At 33.4% G+C, this 21,214-nt stretch overlaps 2 protein-coding genes across 2 annotated transcripts; one reads left to right on the top strand and one right to left on the bottom strand.

Moving 5' to 3' along the window:
- Window positions 1-1,812: 1,812 nt before the first annotated feature.
- On the top strand, window positions 1,813-2,841 carry LOC141660854 (uncharacterized). The gene has a single exon (XM_074467836.1). The coding sequence runs from the start codon at window positions 1,813-1,815 to the stop codon at window positions 2,839-2,841; it is 1,029 nt and encodes a 342-aa protein (XP_074323937.1).
- Window positions 2,842-9,488: 6,647 nt separating this feature from the next.
- LOC141660852 (uncharacterized) lies at window positions 9,489-10,097 on the bottom strand. Its single transcript, XM_074467835.1, has 2 exons — window positions 10,083-10,097; window positions 9,489-9,998 (listed from the first exon to the last, which is right to left on the bottom strand). Exons 1-2 carry the CDS (start codon window positions 10,095-10,097, stop codon window positions 9,489-9,491), a joined length of 525 nt encoding a protein of 174 aa, XP_074323936.1.
- Between the last annotated feature and the right edge of the window lie 11,117 nt (window positions 10,098-21,214).

The raw sequence follows: 21,214 nt of genomic DNA, 5'->3' as shown, positions 1-21,214 counted from the left end.
TTTATAGAAAAGTAAACACTGGATATTACATAGCATGCAATAGCATGTACTAAACCCTATTTTTTGGATATTCAAATCTTTCTATTTCTGGCTTAGTGTATCTTTGCTAATCTTGCATGCTTGTGACTTTGCTTTGCCAGTTAATCTTGGCCTTTGATCTTGTACTCTTCAAGCTGCTTTTTGTAGACTTACCAATCCAACTGATTGGATTTTTTGTTGATTGATAATCTTGGATATTGAACTGGTCTGCACTTTATACTTTGAGTTTTACCTCGAGATCTCCAGTTTGGTAAATAGAGAACTTGACATCTCGATAAGTATATTGGCTTATCGAGATCTCTCATTACTTTATAGATGCTTTGACTTGTAGAGGTCTCTGAGTTTTGTATAAGAGAATTTAGCTTGTCGAGATCTCTCATCTTCATGTCTTCACTTTGGCTATCGATTCTCTGAGTTCTCTAGTGACCAATTGACTTGTCGATAACTCAGAGTTCTCTAGTGATATCTTGACTTATCGATGTCTCAAAGTTCTCTAGTGATATCTTTACTTGTCGATATCTCATAGTTCTCTAGTGATATTTTGACTTATCGATATCTCAGATGTTTGTAATGAAGAAATGACTTGTCGATATCTTCAATCTTCATGTCTTCAATTTGTCTTGTCGATATCTCTGAGTTCTCTAGTAGCTTTCCTGACTTCTCTATAAGTCATTCTGGAGTTCTCGAATGACTTCTCTATAACACTTAATATGTGACTTATAGAGTTCTTGACTTAGAACATTTTTCTCAAAACAGATTTATTCAACTTCAAGTTTCTTCATAATTCTTCTGACGCATGATCTTCTTCCAGATAGAATTCTTAGGTTTGATACTGTTTACAGAAAAAGACTCCAGTCTGCTCCATTTATATTTTTACAGACTTAAATGTTACAATACATAATGCAAACATAGATTATCATACAACTTACTTAGGGTTATCAATTTAACTTAGTCTTGTTATTGTACAGGCATGTCTTGCACATCCCATTATTCAAATTATATAATAACATCTATTTTGCCATATTATCGAACTGTTTTCTTCTCTTTTCGGCACGTTTATCACAAAAATTAGGTTCAATCTCCATCTCAGTTGTAATTTTTTTGCTTCATTTATACCTAATTTAGAAACTGTTAAAATATTTGAATAAAAAAATAAAGTGATTGTCAAAGCGTATCGAGGAAGTCTCTCAAATCTTAACAAGGAAGACTTGTAAAGCTTATCGAGGAAGACTTGTAAAGCTTATCGAGGAAGTTTTGTAATACTTAATGAAGAAGATTTGAATAGCTTACTTAGTAAGCCTTGTAAACCAACTACTATAAATTGCTCATTTAGCTAATGAAATACAACACAACTTTCTCTCCATCTTCTATTCTCCTATACTTCCTCTACATTAAACATAACTAATATTTTCAGTCAAGGTTTATAACACGTTATCAGCACGAGTCTCTGCCAACTGAAGCTTTATTCTCGAAAGAGCTACGACTTATTCTGACCCATGAGTCCCTATCAACTAAAACTATTTCATAAAAGAGGTACGTTTTCTTTTCCTCGTTTTCTTCTAAATATTATTACATATTTATGTTACTGATTGAAATCTATAAAGATGGCTATGCCGTCAAGTAATACTACTATAAAGATGGCGCTGCCGTCAAGTAATAATCAAAAGTTTTCTGGCCGGCTATGCCGTCGTAACTTTTGTATAAAGTTATTGTTTCAACTTGCCTGTTTAAATATTATGTGACATATTATATCTTATATAAAATCTATTCAGAATGGCGAATCTTGCAAAATTAGAGTTTGTTTCCTTGGATGTTTCCGGAAATAATTATTTATCATGGGTCCTTGATGCGGAATTACACCTTAGTGCTAATGGCCTAAAAGATACTATTGACCCGGAAAAGATCCCAACTGTTGAACAAAATGCAAAAGCGATTATCTTTCTTAGGCATCACATCCACGAAGATCTAAAATCTGAATACCTCACTATCAAAAATCCACTCACCCTTTGGAATAATCTCAAGGATAGATTTGATCACCAAAAACCTGTTCACTTGCCATCTGCCCGATATGACTGGATTAATTTGAGGTTACAAGATTTCAAATCTGTAGCTGAATATAATTATGCTCTTTTCAAGATAAGCTCAAAATTAATTTTATGTGGTGAAAATATTACTGATACTGAAATGATTGAAAAGACCCTCTCAACCTTTCACCCCAACACTATGATCCTGGCTCAACAATATAGGGAGCGTAATTTTCAGAAATATGGCGAGCTGATATCTCTCCTTCTTGTGGCTGAAAAGAATAATGAGTTGCTACTGAAAAATTATCAGATACGTCCCACAGGCTCTGCCCAGTTACCTGAAGTACATAACACGTCATTCCTGAAGAATGAACGAGGGAAAGGGCATAGAGGAGGACGGGATTATGGACGAACCCGTGGACGTGGAAATTTTCGTGGTCGATTTCACAATCAATATCATTCTGGCCACCTGAAGTGGCAACGTGATGGTTACAACTCTGGCCACCAGAAATGGCAACGTGAAGTGCCAAATAAAAGAAAGGCGCCCCAAGAAGGAGAGAACCGAGGCATCTGTCATAGGTGCGGATCTGAGGGGCACTGGCAACATACTTGTCGCACACCCAAACATCTTGTTGATCTCTACGAGTCATCCAAAAGGAATAATGGAAAGAGAGTAGAAACCAACTTCGCTAATTATAATCTAGTTAATGAACCAGTCAATAAGGCCTCAAATGAAATAGACACTGGTGCTAATCTTTATTATGGTGTAGATGACTAGACTTCATATGTATTGTCATGCTTTACTTATTTTCTTTGTGTTTTACTTATGTACTCATTTTATGTACTTGTTTTATGTTGTTGTTCTATGTACTCGGTTTGTTTTTAATAAAGATGTTTTTCGTTTATATATGTATAGAGATGGAAGATATATGCATTGTTGACTGCGCAACCACACACACTATTTTACAGAGTCAGAAATACTTCTCACAGTTGACTAAAACCAACTCACATGTCTGGACGGTATCGGGTACATCAAATATAATAGAAGGTTTTGGGAAAGCTAGTTTTCTTCTACCAAATAAGACACACATACACATACAAGAGGCTCTATACTCTAGCAAGTCAACTAGAAACCTACTGAGTTTTAAAGATATCCGTCTTAACGGGTTTCACGTTGAAACTATTAATGAGAATGAAAAAGAATACATTCTCATCACCTCAAAAACCGTTGACAATAAAAGGGTCCTAGAAAAATTCCACTCGGTTTCTTCAAGATTATATGTTACAAGTATACGAGTTCTTGAATCTCATAGTGTCAACATCCCCAAAGTCATATACCCAAAACTATTTTCCCTTTGGCACGAAAGACTCGGTCATCCAGGAGTATCTATGATGCGTCGTATCATTCAAAATTCTGTGGGATATCCTCTTAAAACTCAAAAGATAATATCCCAAGATGAACTTCATTGTTCAGCATGTTTCTTAGGAAAACTTATTGTCCGACCATCCCCAGTTAAGCTTCAAACCGAGTCCCCGAAATTCTTAGAAAGAATTCAAGGTGACATTTATGGTCCTATACATCCATCTTCTGGCCCATTTAGGTACTTTATGGTTTTAATTGATGCGTCAACTCGATGGTCTCATGTATGTCTACTTACAACCCGAAATACAGCCTTTTCCAAATTACTTGCCCAAATAATTAAACTCCGAGCTCAATTTCCTGACCATCCCATTAAATCAATCCGACTAGATAATGCTGCTGAATTTACATCTGCGACTTTTAATGAATATTGTATGTCAGTAGGAATCTCATTCGAACACCCGGTGGCTCACGTACATACACAAAATGGTTTAGCAGAATCCTTAATTAAAAGACTTCAACTTATTGCCCGTCCCTTACTCCTAAGGGCAAAGTTACCTATATCTGTTTGGGGTCATGCAGTACTTCATGCTGCAAATATAATTAGAATAAGGCCTTCTGCTTACCACAAACAATCCCCTCAAGAATTAGTTCTTGGTCAAGTACCTAATATATCTCATTTAAAAGTATTTGGTTGTGCTGTGTATGTTCCTATATCACCACCACAAAGAAATAAAATGGGACCTCAAAGAAGAATTGGTATATATATTGGTTTTGATTCTCCATCTATTATAAGATATCTGGAACCATTAACTGGTGATGTTTTTACTGCTCGCTATGCTGATTGTCATTTTGATGAAACCATGTTCCCTAAATTAGGGGGAGATAATGATTTGCATAAATTAAATTCCGAAATATCATGGAATGCATCAGGATTAAATTCTATTGATTCACGTACTAATCAATGTGAATATGAAGTTCAAAGAATTATTCATATGCAAAATATTGCTAATCAAATGCCGGATGCCTTTAGTGACTCTAGACATATTATAAGGTCACATATACCTGCTGTTAATGCTCCGGCACGAGTTGAAATCCCTACTAAGAAATCAATTCCTGGAGAATTGATTAGTGATTCAAAGCCACGCCAGAAGCGTAGTAGACCTATTGGTGCAAAAGATATTGTACCACGAAAACGGAAATTGATTGGAATTGCCCCAGAAGTGGCAAAAGTTTCAGAAAATACCCCAGAAGTGGTATTTCCTCCTGAAGAGGTTCAAGCCCCTGAAGTGGCTGTAACAAAACTCCCAGACGTGGGATTGCCTCCAGAAGAGAATGTTGCCCCAGAAGTGGCACATGCCCCAGAAGTGGCAAATGCTTCCACGGAAGCAAAGGTACCTGAAAATTATGAGATCTCAATGAATTATGTCCATAACGCGAAATTACTGGATCGTGGAAGTATTGAGGTTGATGATGTATATGCTTTTTCCGTGGCATCTGATATTATTATGAACTCCGATCCTGAACCACAAAGTGTGGAAGAGTGTCGACACCGAGATGATTGGCCAAAATGGAAAATTGCGATTCAAGAAGAATTGCAATCATTACGCAAGAGAAATGTATTTGGACCTGCAGTCCAAACATCAGCTGGTGTAGTCCCTGTCGGGAATAGATGGGTGTTTATATGAAAACGAAATGAAAGAAATGAAATTGTGAGATATAAGGTCCGGCTAGTAGCCCAGAGATTCTCTCAAAGACCTGGTTTTGATTACCAGGAAACATACTCTCCTGTGATGGATGGAGTTACTTTTCGTTTTCTAATGGGTATGGCTTGTATGGAAAAACTGGAAACACATTTGATGGACGTTGTGACAGCATACCTATATGGATCACTTGATAGTGATATTTATATGAAAATTCCTGAAGGGTTAAATATTGAGGACACTAAGCCTCGACATTTATATTCTGTTAAATTACAACGATCATTGTATGGTTTGAAACAATCTGGTCGTATATGGTATAATAGGCTTAGTGAGTACTTATTGAATGATGGATATGTTAATAATCAAGTGTGTCCTTGCATTTTTATTAAACAATCATCAAATGGTTTTGTTATTATTAATGTATATGTGGATGATTTGAATATTATCGGTACTACTGAAGATATTACTAATGTTGCTAACTATTTGAAAAATGAGTTTGAAATGAAAGATCTTGGAAGGACAAGATTTTGTTTAGGTATACAGGTGGAGCACTTATCTTCAGGAATATTTGTTCATCAATCAAACTACACTGAAAAGATTCTTGACCGGTTCTACATGGACAAAGCTCATCCACTAACCACACCAATGGTTGTTCGATCACTTGAGGTTGAAAAAGATCATTTCCGTCCTAGAAAACAAGATGAAGAGACTCTTGGATCTGAAGTTCAGATCTCAGTGCAATTGGCGCTCTCATGTATCTTGCAAACAATACACGGCCTGATATTGCATTTGCAGTGAACTTGTTGGCAAGATTTAGTTCTGACCCTACTAAAAGGCATTGGGATGGAATAAAACATATATTTAGATATCTTCGAGGGACAATCGATCTTGGACTATTCTTCCCAAACAATTCAAGATCACGGCTAGTTGGATATGCAGATGCTGGATACATGTCAGATCCTCATTTTGGGCGATCATAAACAGGTTACCTATTTACATATTGTGATACTGCTATCTCTTGGAAGTCTACAAAACAGACTATGGCCGCAACTTCATCAAACCACGCAGAGTTACTAGCAATTCATGAAGCAAACAGAGAATGTATTTGGCTAAGGTCGGTCATTCAACATATTCGAGAATCATGTGGATTATCAAGTATTTCAGATAGTCCTACAGTTTTATTCGAGGATAACTCGGCCTGCATCAAACAACTTAAGGAAGGATATATTAAAGGGGATCGAACAAAACACATATTGCCAAAATTCTTCTACACTCATGAACTTCAAGAAAATGATGATATTGATATTCAACAAGTTCGCTCATGCGATAATCTGGCGGATATACTTACAAAGTTACTACCTACATCAACATTTGAGAAGCTAAGAAATAATATGGGTATGCGGAGGTTAAAAAGTTTGCTACATCAAAATGTCAAAATGTGAGACATTTTATTCAGTGGGAGGCTGTACTCTTTTTCCTTCGTCAAGGTTTTTATCCCACTGGGTTTTTACTTGCAAGGTTTTAATGGGGCAGTCAATCTTTACAATAACTCGCATTTGACAATCAAGGGGGAGTGTTAAAATATTTGAATAAAAAAAATAAAGTAATTGTCAAAGCGTATCGAGGAAGTCTCTCAAATCTTACCAAGGAAGACTTGTAAAACTTATCGAGGAAGACTTGTAAAGCTTATCGAGGAAGTTTTGTAATACTTAATGAAGAAGATTTGAATAGCTTACTTAGTAAGCCTTGTAAACCAACTACTATAAATAGCTCATTTAGCTAATGAAATACAACACAACTTTCTCTCCATCTTCTATTCTCCTATATTTCCTCTACATTAAACATAACTAATATTTTCAGTCAAGGTTTATAACAGAAACCATGCTCCCTGCACTTTTAAAATAAGTAATTACCCCTTTTAATTATGTAATAGCAACTCTAATGTCCATATCTTTATATTGTAAAAGCTTGCTAATAGAATTGATAGAAAACAAGATGTCATGCAAAATAATCGTACTAAACAAAAACTCAAAAGTTAGGATCCCTTTCTTTTCGAGTAAGGCCTGAATTTTGCTATGTGTCTTAAGATTATCCCTTGTTTCAGCTAAATAAATTAGATCATCTTTTATTTTAGGAATTTGATATCAAACTGCAATGACACTCTTACATCTGCCTTTTCTCTCGGCCTTTAAGTGTATATTAACCTATTATATGAGAAGCACATGTACAACATAATTTCTTTTGAAAGATTCTTCTTTTTTGGTTGGTATTAATTTATATTTTCTTCATACTAAAAATTTTAATAATAAAACCTCTGTTCTTTTAATTTTTTAAATTATTCTCTAAATTAATTTTCTTGAAACTAACATTTTTTTTACTTTTGTACTTTTAAAATTTTTAAAAAAATCTCTAATTTTTTTAAAACTACTGTCTAATATTGTTTTGAAAAAATTTACCCTGGATGATAGATGACTTTTATTACATGCCCTCAAGCGAGCCCTGGCTTCGTTGCTCGCCGATAAGGTTTCTCTAGACTATAAAATCTGAAATAACTAAATTGGCCCGCTATCTTATCTGAAAGACAACCATAATTCTGTGTGATTGATGTATTTTTCTATATTACATCTCATTAAAACTTTAATCCAACAAAAAAAATACGTTGTTTACAAGTTTCAATCTTATCTAATCAAGTAAATCCCTACTTTCTCCTGCCAATATTACATGTTACTACGGAAAGATGTGAGACAAGAAACTATAGCCCAGATACTAGCTAGCCCAACTTCAGCTCACAAACTAGCCTGACACACAGGTGTTACCAAAGAAGTTCAAAAAATCCGAAGCCCAAAACTCAATCCGATCCGGAAAAAATCCGAAAAACCCGATCCGAAAAAAGCTCGGCCCGGTTCGGCACGGTCTGTGGACCTTAAATAGAGCTCTTTTTCCTCGAAAATCCGGCCCGGCCTAAAGCCCAAAAAATCCGGGTAAAAGTCCGGATTTAACAAAACCCAGATCTAAAAAAACCCGGATAAAATCCTGATTCGCTCGGATAAAAGTCCGGGTACTTTGAAAAGCCCGATTTAAAAACCAAATATTTTTTATAAAATTTGAAAATATACAATACTTTTATAAATTATAAAAAATTATATTATAATATTAGAAGAAATTAAGGTTTTATAAATTATAATAAATTATATTATAATGTTAGAATCAATTAAGGTTTTCTGATTATTTGCCGAATTATTTTGTTAAAGTTTTCTATTTTTTCATCAAATTGAAAGGCATTAAAGATAATTACTGAATTAGTTGTAATTGTAATATAATTTTATTATTATAAATTACAAATGATGTCCTATTTAAATTTATAGTTTTAGATTATATATTCTGTGACTACACATGATGTATGAATTAGGCAGTCTAGTGCATCAAGAATGCGTATAAAGAAATAACAACTAACAAACTTAATTAACAAGCTTGTGTTTGATACTAATAACTAGCTGACCATACTAGATTTTGAACAATACAAATTATTGTACATAATTATATTATTATAAATATATTATATTAAAAAATAATTATTTATTTTGATGTTTAAACTGCTCTATCTTATATATGAAGATATTACTTTCTTCAGTATTTGAACTACTCATAATTTCAATTATAAAATATAAAAATAATTTTTAATATATAAATAAAAGCCAAGCTAAAACCTGGTTCGGCCTGATCCGGCCGTGCCCACGGGCCTAAAACGGGCTTTATATTTATTAGGAAACCTGGCCCGGCCCGGCCGACCCGACCCGATTTTTAAAAAATCCCAGCTCGATTTATTTCAAAAAAACCCTGGGTTTTTAAAGCTTGAATAAAGCTCGGCCCGACGAGTTTTTTGTGCATCTCTAGGTGTTACCGTCACGAAAGTCCATTTTAGTGCCCATTGGTAAATCTTAAAATAAATAACTTATGACTTAAATTGAAAAATTGTCTTATTAGTAATAATAAACAGATGAATACATATAAGTAATATAAATGTTTTGATAATTTTACTTATAATTCAGATTTTTTTTACTTAAATGAATTGAAATAAATAATTTTTAAATATAATTTTCTTAATTCATAGATTTTAGATTAGATTAAACCTTAAAAACATATATTTTAAAGTTAAAGTTAATTAAAAAGTGAAAAATCAAAATAAGTTGAGAAAAAGTAAGTCGTTACTTACATTCAACTTATCAACTTATAAGTTGTAAATTCGACTTATAAATTTGATCGACAAATACTCGTCGATAAATACTTATGACTTATAAGTTAATAAATCATTTATAAGAGGATGACCAGATAGACAATTTTTTTTTGAAACTGGGATTTTAATTAATTCATCAAACAATCATTTTCAAGGGGCTCCAACACAGACAGTGGAGGAGTCATTAAATCAAAAAAGCAACTCGCTTCACAGGGTACTCTCGTTACTAAATGAGCTACCTTGTTTGCTTGCTTTTTTATAAAAGAAACCACAATATCTTTACGAGATTTAAGCACTCTACTACAAGCTTGCATAACCACGCCAACTTCCAGCAGGTTTTCCACTGCATTGTTAATGGCCTGAACTGCAACTAACGAGTCACTTTCAATGTCAACATTCTGCAGCCCTAACGACTTAACCCATTTAATAGCTTCCCACACACCAGTAACTTCCGCTTCGATGACCGGGACAGCACCAATGAACTTGTGTGTTCTAGCTCTGATAAACTTCCCTGCATGATTCCTGAGAACAAGCCCACACGAGAACCACGGACACCCTGCAACCACATGAGCATCAACATTAACCTTCAAACGACCTTCTCTAGGGGCCTGCCATTTGGTAGCTGTCCTTCTTCTATCCTGCACACAATTATTAATCCTGGAAGCTTTTAAATGCTGGCAATCTCTCCACTATTTGATTTGTAACACGCTACTCTGCATTGCCAATTGTGTCGTCATAGTCTTATTCTGCCACACCTTGAGATTCCTGGCCGACCATATTCCCTATAAGACAGTCGCTATCTGGGCCAATCTTTCAAACGACTCAACTGAAAGAATCTGCAGTAGCCATTCTGAACACGAGCTATACTGGGAGCTATCAAAATAAAAACCAAGCTCAGCCCAACAACCCTTTGCGTAGCTACAATCAAGGCAGATATGCCTCAAATGCTCTTCATCGCTATCACACATAGGACAGCCACCTGCACTGTTAACACCTTTGTCCCTCAAACGGCTCCGCACAGGAACATTATTTCTACAAACCCGCCACAAGAAGATTTTAACCTTCTGAGGAACCTGTATTCTCCATAGTCTACTTCAGCCCTTGCTTTCTTCTACTCGTTTACAAGCACTGTAATTCTGCTGCCATAATTTATATCCAGATTTAGCACTATATTTTCCATCAACCGAGTGACACCAGACAAGTCGATCTTGAACCTGATTCTGAGGGACAGGTATTGCTAAAATACACTTAGCATCACAATTTGAAAACAAACTATGCACCTTGTCATCATCCCATGTGTTACTACCAGGAACAAGTAAATCGCTTACCTTCAAACCACTCAATAGACTCGAATTATGCTCATCAATTCTGAACCCAGCTTTACCACGTATCCACGGATCAGTACTCACACTTATAGACCTACCATCTCCCACAATCCACCTATAGCCCTGCTTTAGATGTTCTTTAGCTTGCCAGAGCCCAGACCAGACATAACTCACACCTCCTCCCCTAGTTGCATCAAATAAACTCGAGCCTGGATAGTACTTAGCCTTGAACACTCTTGCTACCAACGAGTTTGAATTGGCCATTAGATTCCAGCATTGTTTCCCAAGCAGCGCCAAATTAAATCCCTGCAGATCACGAAATGCTAATCCACCCACTTCTTTTGCCATACTCATGTTCGTCCACGAAACCCATTTTATTCCCTTCCTATTACTGTCCTGTGATCCCCACCAATAACTATTCATCATCTTTTCAAGATCTGTGCATAAAGATTTCAGAAGCAGGAAACACGACATTGCGTAAGAGGGAACTGCTTGTGCTATTGAACGAAGTAAAACAGCTTTCCCAGCCTTAGAGAGACACTTAGCACTCCAACCCTGAATCTTGCTCCAAAGACGATCCTTCAGATAATTAAAAGCCGTTTTCTTTGATCTCCCTATAAGCGATGGGAGTCCCAGATATCTCCCTGTGCTCAAGTCAGAATGCACACCCAACAAATCCTTCAATTCACCTTGCTTGTCTAGCCTCACATTAGAACTAAAATAAATCCCCGATTTTTGAAAGTTAATTGCCTGACCAGAATGAAGTTCATACTTCTGCAATATCTCCCTAACTTTCATCACCTCCTCCACTTTAGCTTTACAAAACAGAAAATCAATTAAAATCAAACCTAACCAAGTTAAACATATTCGTTAAATCTCGTTTAAAGCAAAGTTGATAACGATATGATGTCGTTAGATCATAATCTTCTTCCAAAAAATGGAGGTTGTTTTTATGAAAACTCGGGGTAGCAAAGTATAAGTGTCGTTATAAAATGGCCTGGACAATACTGATCAACAAATTTCTTCGTATAATTAAGTGATGAGATGATACTCAAGCAATGTGTGTAAATATGTATGCGCATATAGTAGACAGTTAAATAGGACTCTCAATTTCGGGTTAGGAGTCAGATTCGTGTCGCGTTATAGGTGTAGGTCAAATTTTAGGTCCAACATAACCTGACCCGGAAAAATTTTGAACCGCAAAAACATGACACTAATCCGATCCGTTTGTTAAACGGGGCACCCTACCGGACCCGCTAATTCATTTATTCGACGAATTATTTTATTTGTTAATTATATAAATATTCAAATTATTTAGTAAAGTTAATTGAATATTATAGTTATAAACCATTACACTTGATAATTTTTTAAGTTAGTGCTACATAACGAACAAAATATATTTTTAAGTTTAAAAATACTATTTTGTGTTACAAAATTATTCATTGTGTATTAATTAATTAGAATTCATAAATACATTTCATTCAAAATATAAAAGGATAATTTTCAATCTTTATAAGTTTATGTTTAAATGATCAATTCTATTAGTTGTATATTATATATATTAATAACTTTTTTATAAAAATAATTGCTTTACGATTTAAGCGGATCGGGTTCGGGTTAACCGAGTTGACTTGTAATCCGCCATTTTTATTGGGGTCAATTTCGGGCCCGACCCGGTTTCGACCCGAACCGTATGGGAAAAATCCTAACCCGTTCCGTGACACGTTTGTGTCGGGGGTTGTTGGGTCTTGTCCCATCTTGACAATATATACACATATACAAAGCAAATTCATACCTTTTAGTTTGATAGAAATAGTCTACTTTTTATTTCATATTATTTATTTAAAAATACATATTTACATATACATAGATTAATTAATAAAAATAATAAAATGTATCGATCATAGATTAATAAATTTATTATTTTTAACAAGCATAGATTACTAAATTTTTATCAGTACCAACATATATGTTGTTTTAATTTTAATAAAAAAAAAGTTGATCCATCAAAAAATTATAATTTTAGGTTGACCTAGGATAGAAGTAGTGAAAAGTGAAAGCTACTTCGTTAAAATCCAATAACGTCGTTGCTAGTTCGAGTAGAAAAGAACTTGGACCATAATAGCTTGGTTAACTTGGAAAACTGATATGGATTTACCATATATACTTTTATGCAAGTAATATATTATTATTACTCGAGTACAATTTCTGAATAAAAGTCTCTAGTCTGTAATGAGTTGAATCTTAGCTGGCAATGAGCTGGAGCTTAGCTAGATTGTGGTGAAGTTTCACATGTAGTGGTATATATATCACAATAGACTATGTCTAGTTGCTTAGAAGATTTATTAATAAAACTGCTGAAATTCTACCCTAATTTTTATCCCTGTCTCTCATCTTTTTCTCTGAAATACTTAGCATACAAAGACATACTTGTATCTTCCATATTACTGGTATCAGGGCTTTGATCCGCCATCTTCATCTTTATTTTCTCTCCATCTTCTTGTCAATTTCTTAATACCTGAGCGATTATTGCCATACATCTATACCATACGTATACACATACAAACACCATAATTTTAGGTCTCTTAATCAGTTAGTACAATCAAATTATAGATACATAGATACACCATTAATTCTAGGTCATATAGGTCAATTCTAGCTCCAACAACTAAAAAACAGCAATAAACATGGAAGAATAGATAAAAATTCTGGAGAAGAAGCTTGAACAACAAAGTTTTGAAAGTAATTGAAAGTGTTCTGAATTGATGTGATTGATGGTAGAAATGAAATAGACTGCCACTTCACAAAGATATGTAAATCTCAATTCTACAGGACTTTCATTTGTTGGCACTTCTTTTGGAGGTATTGTTACTAAAAAAAATTCGATTTTACGCCTAAAATTGAGTTTATAAAATATGATGCAAGAAATCCGAGATTGTGGATAAAGAAATATAGTAGATATTTTAGTTTTTATAAAATTACTGAAGATCAAAAGGTCGATTTAGCATCTCTTAATATGGTTGATAAAGCAAAACATTAGATGTCTAGTTATTTGATAGTTAGGAACCATGTGGACTGGAGTGATTTTGTGATGATGTGACTGCTAGATTAGAGATGATCTCAGATGTAATGTTATAGAGCAATTTAATAAACCACAACAACATGATTCCTTATTGGAAGCATATATTGATGAGTTTGAGCACCTTCGATCTCTTATAACACAAAATAATTCTATACTATCAGATGCGTACATCTTAAAGAGTTTCATCGGAGGCCTCAACACTGCAATGAAACCATTTGTTAGGGTGTTTAAGCCTAATTCAATGGCAGCAGCAGTGGAGTTTGCTAGATGCCAGGAAGAGGTATTAAGTTGTACTACAAGGAAGACTCATAAGATAGCCAATTATTGAACACAAAAACTATTGCAATAGCCGATCAAAATCACTTACCTTGTCAGCATGTGTGTAAAGAGTTCACTTGAAAAATGCAAGATGTTATATTCAAAACACTAAAAGAGAGGTATTTTTGAGGAACCATAAGAGTTACCTCCTCAAAGGAGTCTTTGATCATACAATTCCACCGGAACCAGGGGCGCTGCCAATAAACATCAGGCCTTATCGTTATCCTTTGAAGCAATGGGATGTGATTGAAAGGTTGATCCAAGAGATGCTAGAGAGGGGAATCATTCAAAAACGTTCTAGTCCATTCTCTTTGTCGGTTGTTTTTGTAGGAAAGAAAGATGGAACATGGTGGTTTTGTGTAGACTATAGATGTTTAAATAAGAAAATTATTAAGAATAAGTATCCGATTCCAATTGTTGAAGAGTTAATTGATGAATTAGCTGGTAGTAAAAGTTTTGTGTTGGACTTTTTTGATGATATTTTAATCTACAATAAGGATGTGATTGAGCATTTGTCTCATCTACAAGTTGTATTTGAGTTGATGAAAGCAAATGGAATGTATGAAAAGCTCAACAAGTGTACTTTGGGCACTACAAAAGTGGATTACCTAGGTCATTTATATACAATAAGGGGGTGGAAACTGATCCAAACAAAGTGGCATCTATAAGTAGTTGGCCTATTCCTGCGTCAATTAAAGAGTTGAGGAGTTTCTTGGGATTGGTGGGGTACTATAAAAAAAAATTTCATCAATATGATGTTATTAGTAAACCCCTTACTGAATGGTTAAAGAGTGGAGCTTTTAGTTGGAATGAAGACTCTCATACAGCTTTTGAAGCTTTAAAACATGCCCTGATTTCTTCACCTATCTTGGTTGTTCCCAACTTATCAAAAATATTCGTGGTGGCAACAGATGTTTCTTGAGATGGTTTTGGTGTAGTTTTAATGCAAGACAAACATGCGATTGTGTTTATTAGTAAAACTCTTGGTGCGAAATGGCAAAAATTATCCATTTATGAAAAGAATTGCTAGCATTGGTGTTTGCGCTGCAAAAGTGGGAAAAGTACCTTATTGGAGGCCATTTTATTGTAAGAACTAATCATAAGAGTTTAAAGTGGATTCTTAAATAAATATTATCAATACCGTTTCCGTAATTTTTATTTTCCAAATTAATGGTTTTTATTTTGAGATCCGCTATAAGAAGGGGGTAGAAAATGTGGCGGTCGACGCCATCTCAAGGGTTACATCTACAGATATTATATAAATGGCAATTTCACTGACTTCTTCTGAGTTTCCTGAGATGATTAAGACTAGCTATTTTCTTGATCAAACACTACAAAAAAATAAGGCTAAATACAACTGCATAAATACAACCGGGGTCAAATACAACCATATCTGGTTGAATTTAGGAGGCGCGGCTAAATTCAACCGCCGACTATCATATTTAAAAACGGTTGTATTTAGGCGGTCGAATTAAGAAGCAATTACAACCGCCTAAATACGACCGAACTCAATTACAGCCGGAAACGGTTGAATTTAGCCGCTCCACTAAATTCAACCGTATTCCGTCTACTTTAGCCTCGCTTAAATTCAACCGAATAATTACAACCGAAGCCTTTTACAACTGAAAACGGTTGAATTTAGCCTTGCCAAAAAAATTTGAGGGAATTTTCCCGCCAATGGAATTTTCCCGCCAAAAAATGAGAGTGAAAAATTGGAGCCAAATATCAGCTTAAAAATTTAAAAAGTAATTTTTAAAAAAAATCAGAAAAATAAAATTAATATTTTTAAATATTGCTAAAATATGTAAATAGAAATTAGTTATACATTCATTCTAGATCTTGTAATTAATTTTTAATGTTTTTACATAAGTTTAATTATTTTCAATTATTTTTACAACAGTTGAATGTTCTGTAATTAATTTTGCTAAATTCAACCGCAAGTGGTTAGTTTATAATAATAATATATTCATCCAAATTCTTGTAATTAACTTTTTATTATTTTTACATATATTTAACTATTTTCGATTATTTTCGACTAGTACTTCTTACAAATGTTTAGTCCCATATTGATGTTTCCATTTTTTTTAAACTTTTGGGAATGATTCAACCTTACAGAGTATTATGGTAATAATTTTAGAAAAAAATAAATGTATCTGATTTGCTATTTTAATAGTCAACTACTATTTTGACTAGTAGTCCCATATTGATGTTACAATTTTTTTTAAAATATTTATGAATGATCCAACCTTAAGGATATCAAGATATATATTTTTTAGTGATATGATAAAGGTTTTAGAAAAAAATAAATGTTTTTGTTTCCAATTTTAACAGTCAACTATTTGTTTGACTCGTACTCCTTACTAGTGTTTAGTCCCATACTGATGTTTCGATTTTTTGAAAATTATTTATGAATGATCCAACCTTAAGTATGTCATGATATATATATTTTAGTGATATGATAAAAGTTTTAGAAAAAAATAAATGTTTTTGGTTTCCTATTTTAAAAATCAACTATTAGTTTGACCCATACTAGTGTTTAGTCCCATACTAATGTTTCGATTTTTTAAAAATTATTTATGAATGATCCAACCTTAAAGATGTCATGATATATATATATATATTAGTGATATGATAAAAGTTTTAGAAAAAAATAAATATTTTTGGTTTCCTATTTTAACAGTCAACTATTAGTTTGACCCGTACTCCTTACTAGTGTTTAGTCCCATACTGATGTTTCGATTTTTTAAAAATTATTTATGAATGATCCAACCTTAAGGATGTCATGATATATATATTTTAGTGATATGATAAAAGTATTAGAAAAAAATAAATGTTTTTGGTTTCCTATACTCCTTACTAGTGTTTAGTTTAACATATACTCATTACTAGTGTTTAGTCTCATACTGATATTTCGATTTTTTAAAAATTATTTATGAATAATCCAACCTTAAGGATGTCAAGATATATATATTTTAGTGATATGATAAAAGTTTTTAAAAAATAAATATTTTTGGTTTCCTATTTTAACAGTCAACTATTAGTTTGACCTGTACTCCTTACAAGTCTTTAGTCTCATACTACTGTTTCGATTTTTTAAAAATTATTTATGAATGATCCAACCATAAGGATGTCAAGATATATATATATATTTTAGTGAAATGATAAAATTTTTAAAAATAAATAAATATTTTTGGTTTCCTATTTTAACAGTCAACTATTAGTTTGACAAGTACTTCTTACTAGAGTTTAGTCTCATACTGATGTTTCGATTTTTTAAAATTGTTTATGAATGATCCAACCTTAAGGATGTCAAGATATATATATTTTTGTGATATGATAAAAGTTTTAGAAAAAAATAAATGTTTTTGGTTTCCTATTTTAACAGTCAACTATTAGTTTGACCCCTACTCCTCACTAGTGTTTAGTCCCATACTGATGTTTCGATTTTTTAAAAATTATTTATGAATGATCCAACCTTAAGGATGTCAAGATATATATATTTTAGTGATATGGTAAAAGTTTTATAAAAAAATAAATGTTTTTGGTTTCCTATTTTAACAGTCAGCTATTAGTTTGACCCGTACTCCTCACTAGTGTTTAGTCCCATACTAATGTTTCGATTTTTAAAAATTATTTATGAATGATCCAACCTTAAGGATGTCAAGATATATACATTTTAGTGATATGGTAAAAGTTTTATAAAAAAATAAATGTTTTTGGTTTCCTATTTTAACAGTCAACTATTATTTTGACCCGTACTCCTCACTAGTGTTTAGTCCTATACTGATGTTTCGATTTTTTAAAAATTATTTATGAATGATCCAACCTTAAGGATGTCAAGATATATACATTTTAGTGATATGGTAAAAGTTTTATAAAAAAATAAATGTTTTTGGTTTCCTATTTTAACAGTCAACTATTACTTTGACCCGTACTTCTTACTAGTGTTTAGTCTCATACTGATGTTTTGATTTTTTAAAAATTATTTATGAATGATCTAACCTTAAGGATGTCAAGATATATATATATTTTAGTGATATGATAAAAATTTTAGAAAAAAATAAATATTTTTGGTTTCCTATTTTAAAATTCAACTATTTTAGTAGTCAATCAGTAGTTTAACGAGTATTTTTTATTACTCTTTAGTCCCAAATTTTTTATTAACATTAGGAGCTCTTAAATCAAATTATAAATTTTTTATTTTTTATTAAAAGAATGATTAAATAATTATAATAATTTTTAAAAAATTATTTGGACTTTTTTATAAAATAAAATAAATAGTATATCTCGGTTGATTTTATAAAATGACACTCCTAAATTCAACCGATAACAGTTGAGTATAATGACACCTCAGCGATCCACGTGATTTTTATCCAACGCACGAGATTCAACTACTAAAACAATAATCTGACGGTTAATTTTACATTATATAAAAATAAAATTAATAAAATAAAATACTTTTATTTTTACTTTATAACCCCCCACCCCAGTTCCCACCCACCCCTGTTCCCTTTCCCCCTGTTCCTTCTTCCCCTCCCCTCTGCTCCCCTGCACCCTCCCCTTTCCTTTTTCTTTTTCCGGCCATCTTTTTATTTTTTCCCGGCCAATCCCTCTTTATTCCTTTACCAATTCCTTTTTCTTCTATTTTTCTACAACTCAATCACCCGCATCTCAAAAACCATTTTTTATCTTTATTTTTCGAACAAAAACTTAGATGGCTCTTTAGAATTTGGTGTTTTAATTTCGTTTTTTATTATGGGTTTGTGTTTAAGAAAGTTGGAGGAGTATATGTATGAATTTTTTGAAGTGAAAACTTGAAATTTGTATAAATTAAATTTGGTATGATTTTTGATTCATATATTTGTTCTTGATGAATTGTTTTAGGTTAATATAATTATTGATAATCGATTGTACGTTATTAGCTATGCTTGGGATACTAGTTTGTTGAATTTTGTTGAGATTTACATGATTTTGAGTTTGGCCGGAAAGTTATGATTTTAATCGGAAAATGCATTATATAATTGATATGTCTTTGTTGAGGTTATATTTGAATTGGGGAAACGATGTAAACTAATTTGTTGTGTGAAATTGGACTGAAAAACCCTTTTTTTTTGCAACATCGGAGTTATTGGAATGATTATTGTATTTTTTGAAACTCGCCGGAATCTGAGAATTTTTCCGGCGAGTTTTTTTTTTTTAAATCTGGTGCTCGTTAATTCGACCGCATTCGGTCGAATTTGAAACAATGTTTATAACCGTATACGGTCGAATTTATGTTTTAGGCGGAAGTTTTAAAAAAATTCAAAATTTCAAATTTTTGGGCGGGATTTTCAAATTTTAGGTGGAAAACAAATTCTACCGATTTCGGTCGAATTTAAGCGGTTGTATTTAGCCGCTCATATACTAAATACGACCGGTTTACTAAATATTAGTCGAGCATTTTCGACCGGCACAAAAACCGGTTGTATTTAGCTAAATACAACCGAAAACGGTCGAATTTAACTAAATACAACCGGTTTTTTTCCGGTTGTATTTACCCGTTTTTTTTAGTGAAACTTTGGTTACACTTCTTTAAAAACTCGAAGCTCAAGAAGCAGCACCACATTACAAGTTGCAACCACGTCTAATATTCAAAAAAGGGAAGATTTTGGTTGGTCCTGATGATAACTTACAATCAAAATTATTAATTGGAATCATTCATCACCAGAGAGTGGTCGTTGTGTTAGGGAGATCACTTTTCGAAGAATTAAAGCAATTTTTAAATGGCGAGATCCGTCCAAACAGCTGAAGCAAGTTGTAAATCAATGTAAGGTATGTCAAGCAGCAAAACATGAGAATGTATCAAGTCCTGGTATTTTGCAGCCATTAGCAATACTAGAAGATGTGTAGATTAATATATCGATAGATTTTATAAAATAGGTTGCCAAAGTCTGGAGGAAAAGATGTAATTTTAGTTGTCGTAGATAGGCTGAGTAAATATGCGCATTTCATGTCTCTGTTACATCTATATTTTGCCTTACAAGTGGTTCAATGCTCATGAATAATGTTTTCAAGCTACACAGATGGCAAGGAAGTATTGTTTGTGATAAAGATCCCTTGTTTCTCAGTCAATTTTGGAAAAGTCTATTCACGATTCATGGAATCGAATTTAAAATGTAAGATGCTTACCATACTCAAACCAGTAGTCAAGCAGAAGTGGTCAACAGGTTCTTGGAAACTTATTTACGATGTATGTGCAGTGAACACCCTAAAGGTTGGAGCTATTGGCTACCTGCTGTGGAATGGTGGTATAATACCCATTTCCACATTGCTTTAAAGCTGACACCTTATGAGGTCATTATAATCAAGTTCCTCCACTCCATTTGCCTTATTTGCCTTGTGAATCTGCAAATGAATTGGTCGACATGTCATTACATAATGAGAAGCCATGCTTGCGAAACTCACATTTCATTTGTCAAGGCCTCAAAGTAGGATGAAACAATAAGCCGACCGACATCTAAGTGACAGGGTATTCAAGGTGGGGGATTATGCTTGGTTGAAGTTGCAAGCATGTCGCCAACAATGAGTGTATAGTAGAACTAATCAGAAGCTTGCACCAAAATATTTTGGGTCATTTAAGGTTTTGGCAGAGGTTGGTAAAGCTGCTTACTAGTTACAGTTTCCCCATGATACTCAGATTCATGATGTGTTTCATGTGTGGCAACTAAAAGTTATGATCAGAGAACTCCTCATGATTACTCATTTACCTGCAGGTTCTGTTTCTAGTGACTCTATGTGACAAAGAGAACCTGCTACCATTTTAGAAAAAAGAATGATTAAGGTTCAAAATAAGGTGCAAGTTCAGTATCTGGTGGTTTGGAAAAATGCGAAGGATTATGATAATTCTTTGGAAATTACTGAGGATTTTGTATCCACATTCCCAGAATTTATACATCAATATGAGTAAAGACTTGGGACAAGTCTTCTTCAAGGGGGTGGGTACGATATGGATTTATCCATATATACTTTTGTGCAAGTAATATAGTATTACTCAAGTACAATTTCTGAATAAAAGTCTCTAGTTTTGAATTAGTTGAATCTTAGCTGGAAATGAGTTGGAGGTTAGCTGGATTGTGGTAAAGCTCCACAT

The sequence above is a fragment of the Apium graveolens genome, chromosome 5 (assembly GCF_009905375.1).
Source record: "Apium graveolens cultivar Ventura chromosome 5, ASM990537v1, whole genome shotgun sequence".
Lineage (NCBI taxonomy): Eukaryota > Viridiplantae > Streptophyta > Magnoliopsida > Apiales > Apiaceae > Apium > Apium graveolens.
The sequence above is the reverse complement of the archived record's forward strand: the minus strand, read 5'-3'. Positions and strand labels throughout refer to the sequence as shown.

Bases quoted from the DNA above. Each gene is read 5' to 3' on its own strand.
- LOC141660854 (XM_074467836.1), top strand. From the start codon at position 1,813: ATGGCGAATCTTGCAAAATTAGAGTTTGTTTCCTTGGATGTTTCCGGA.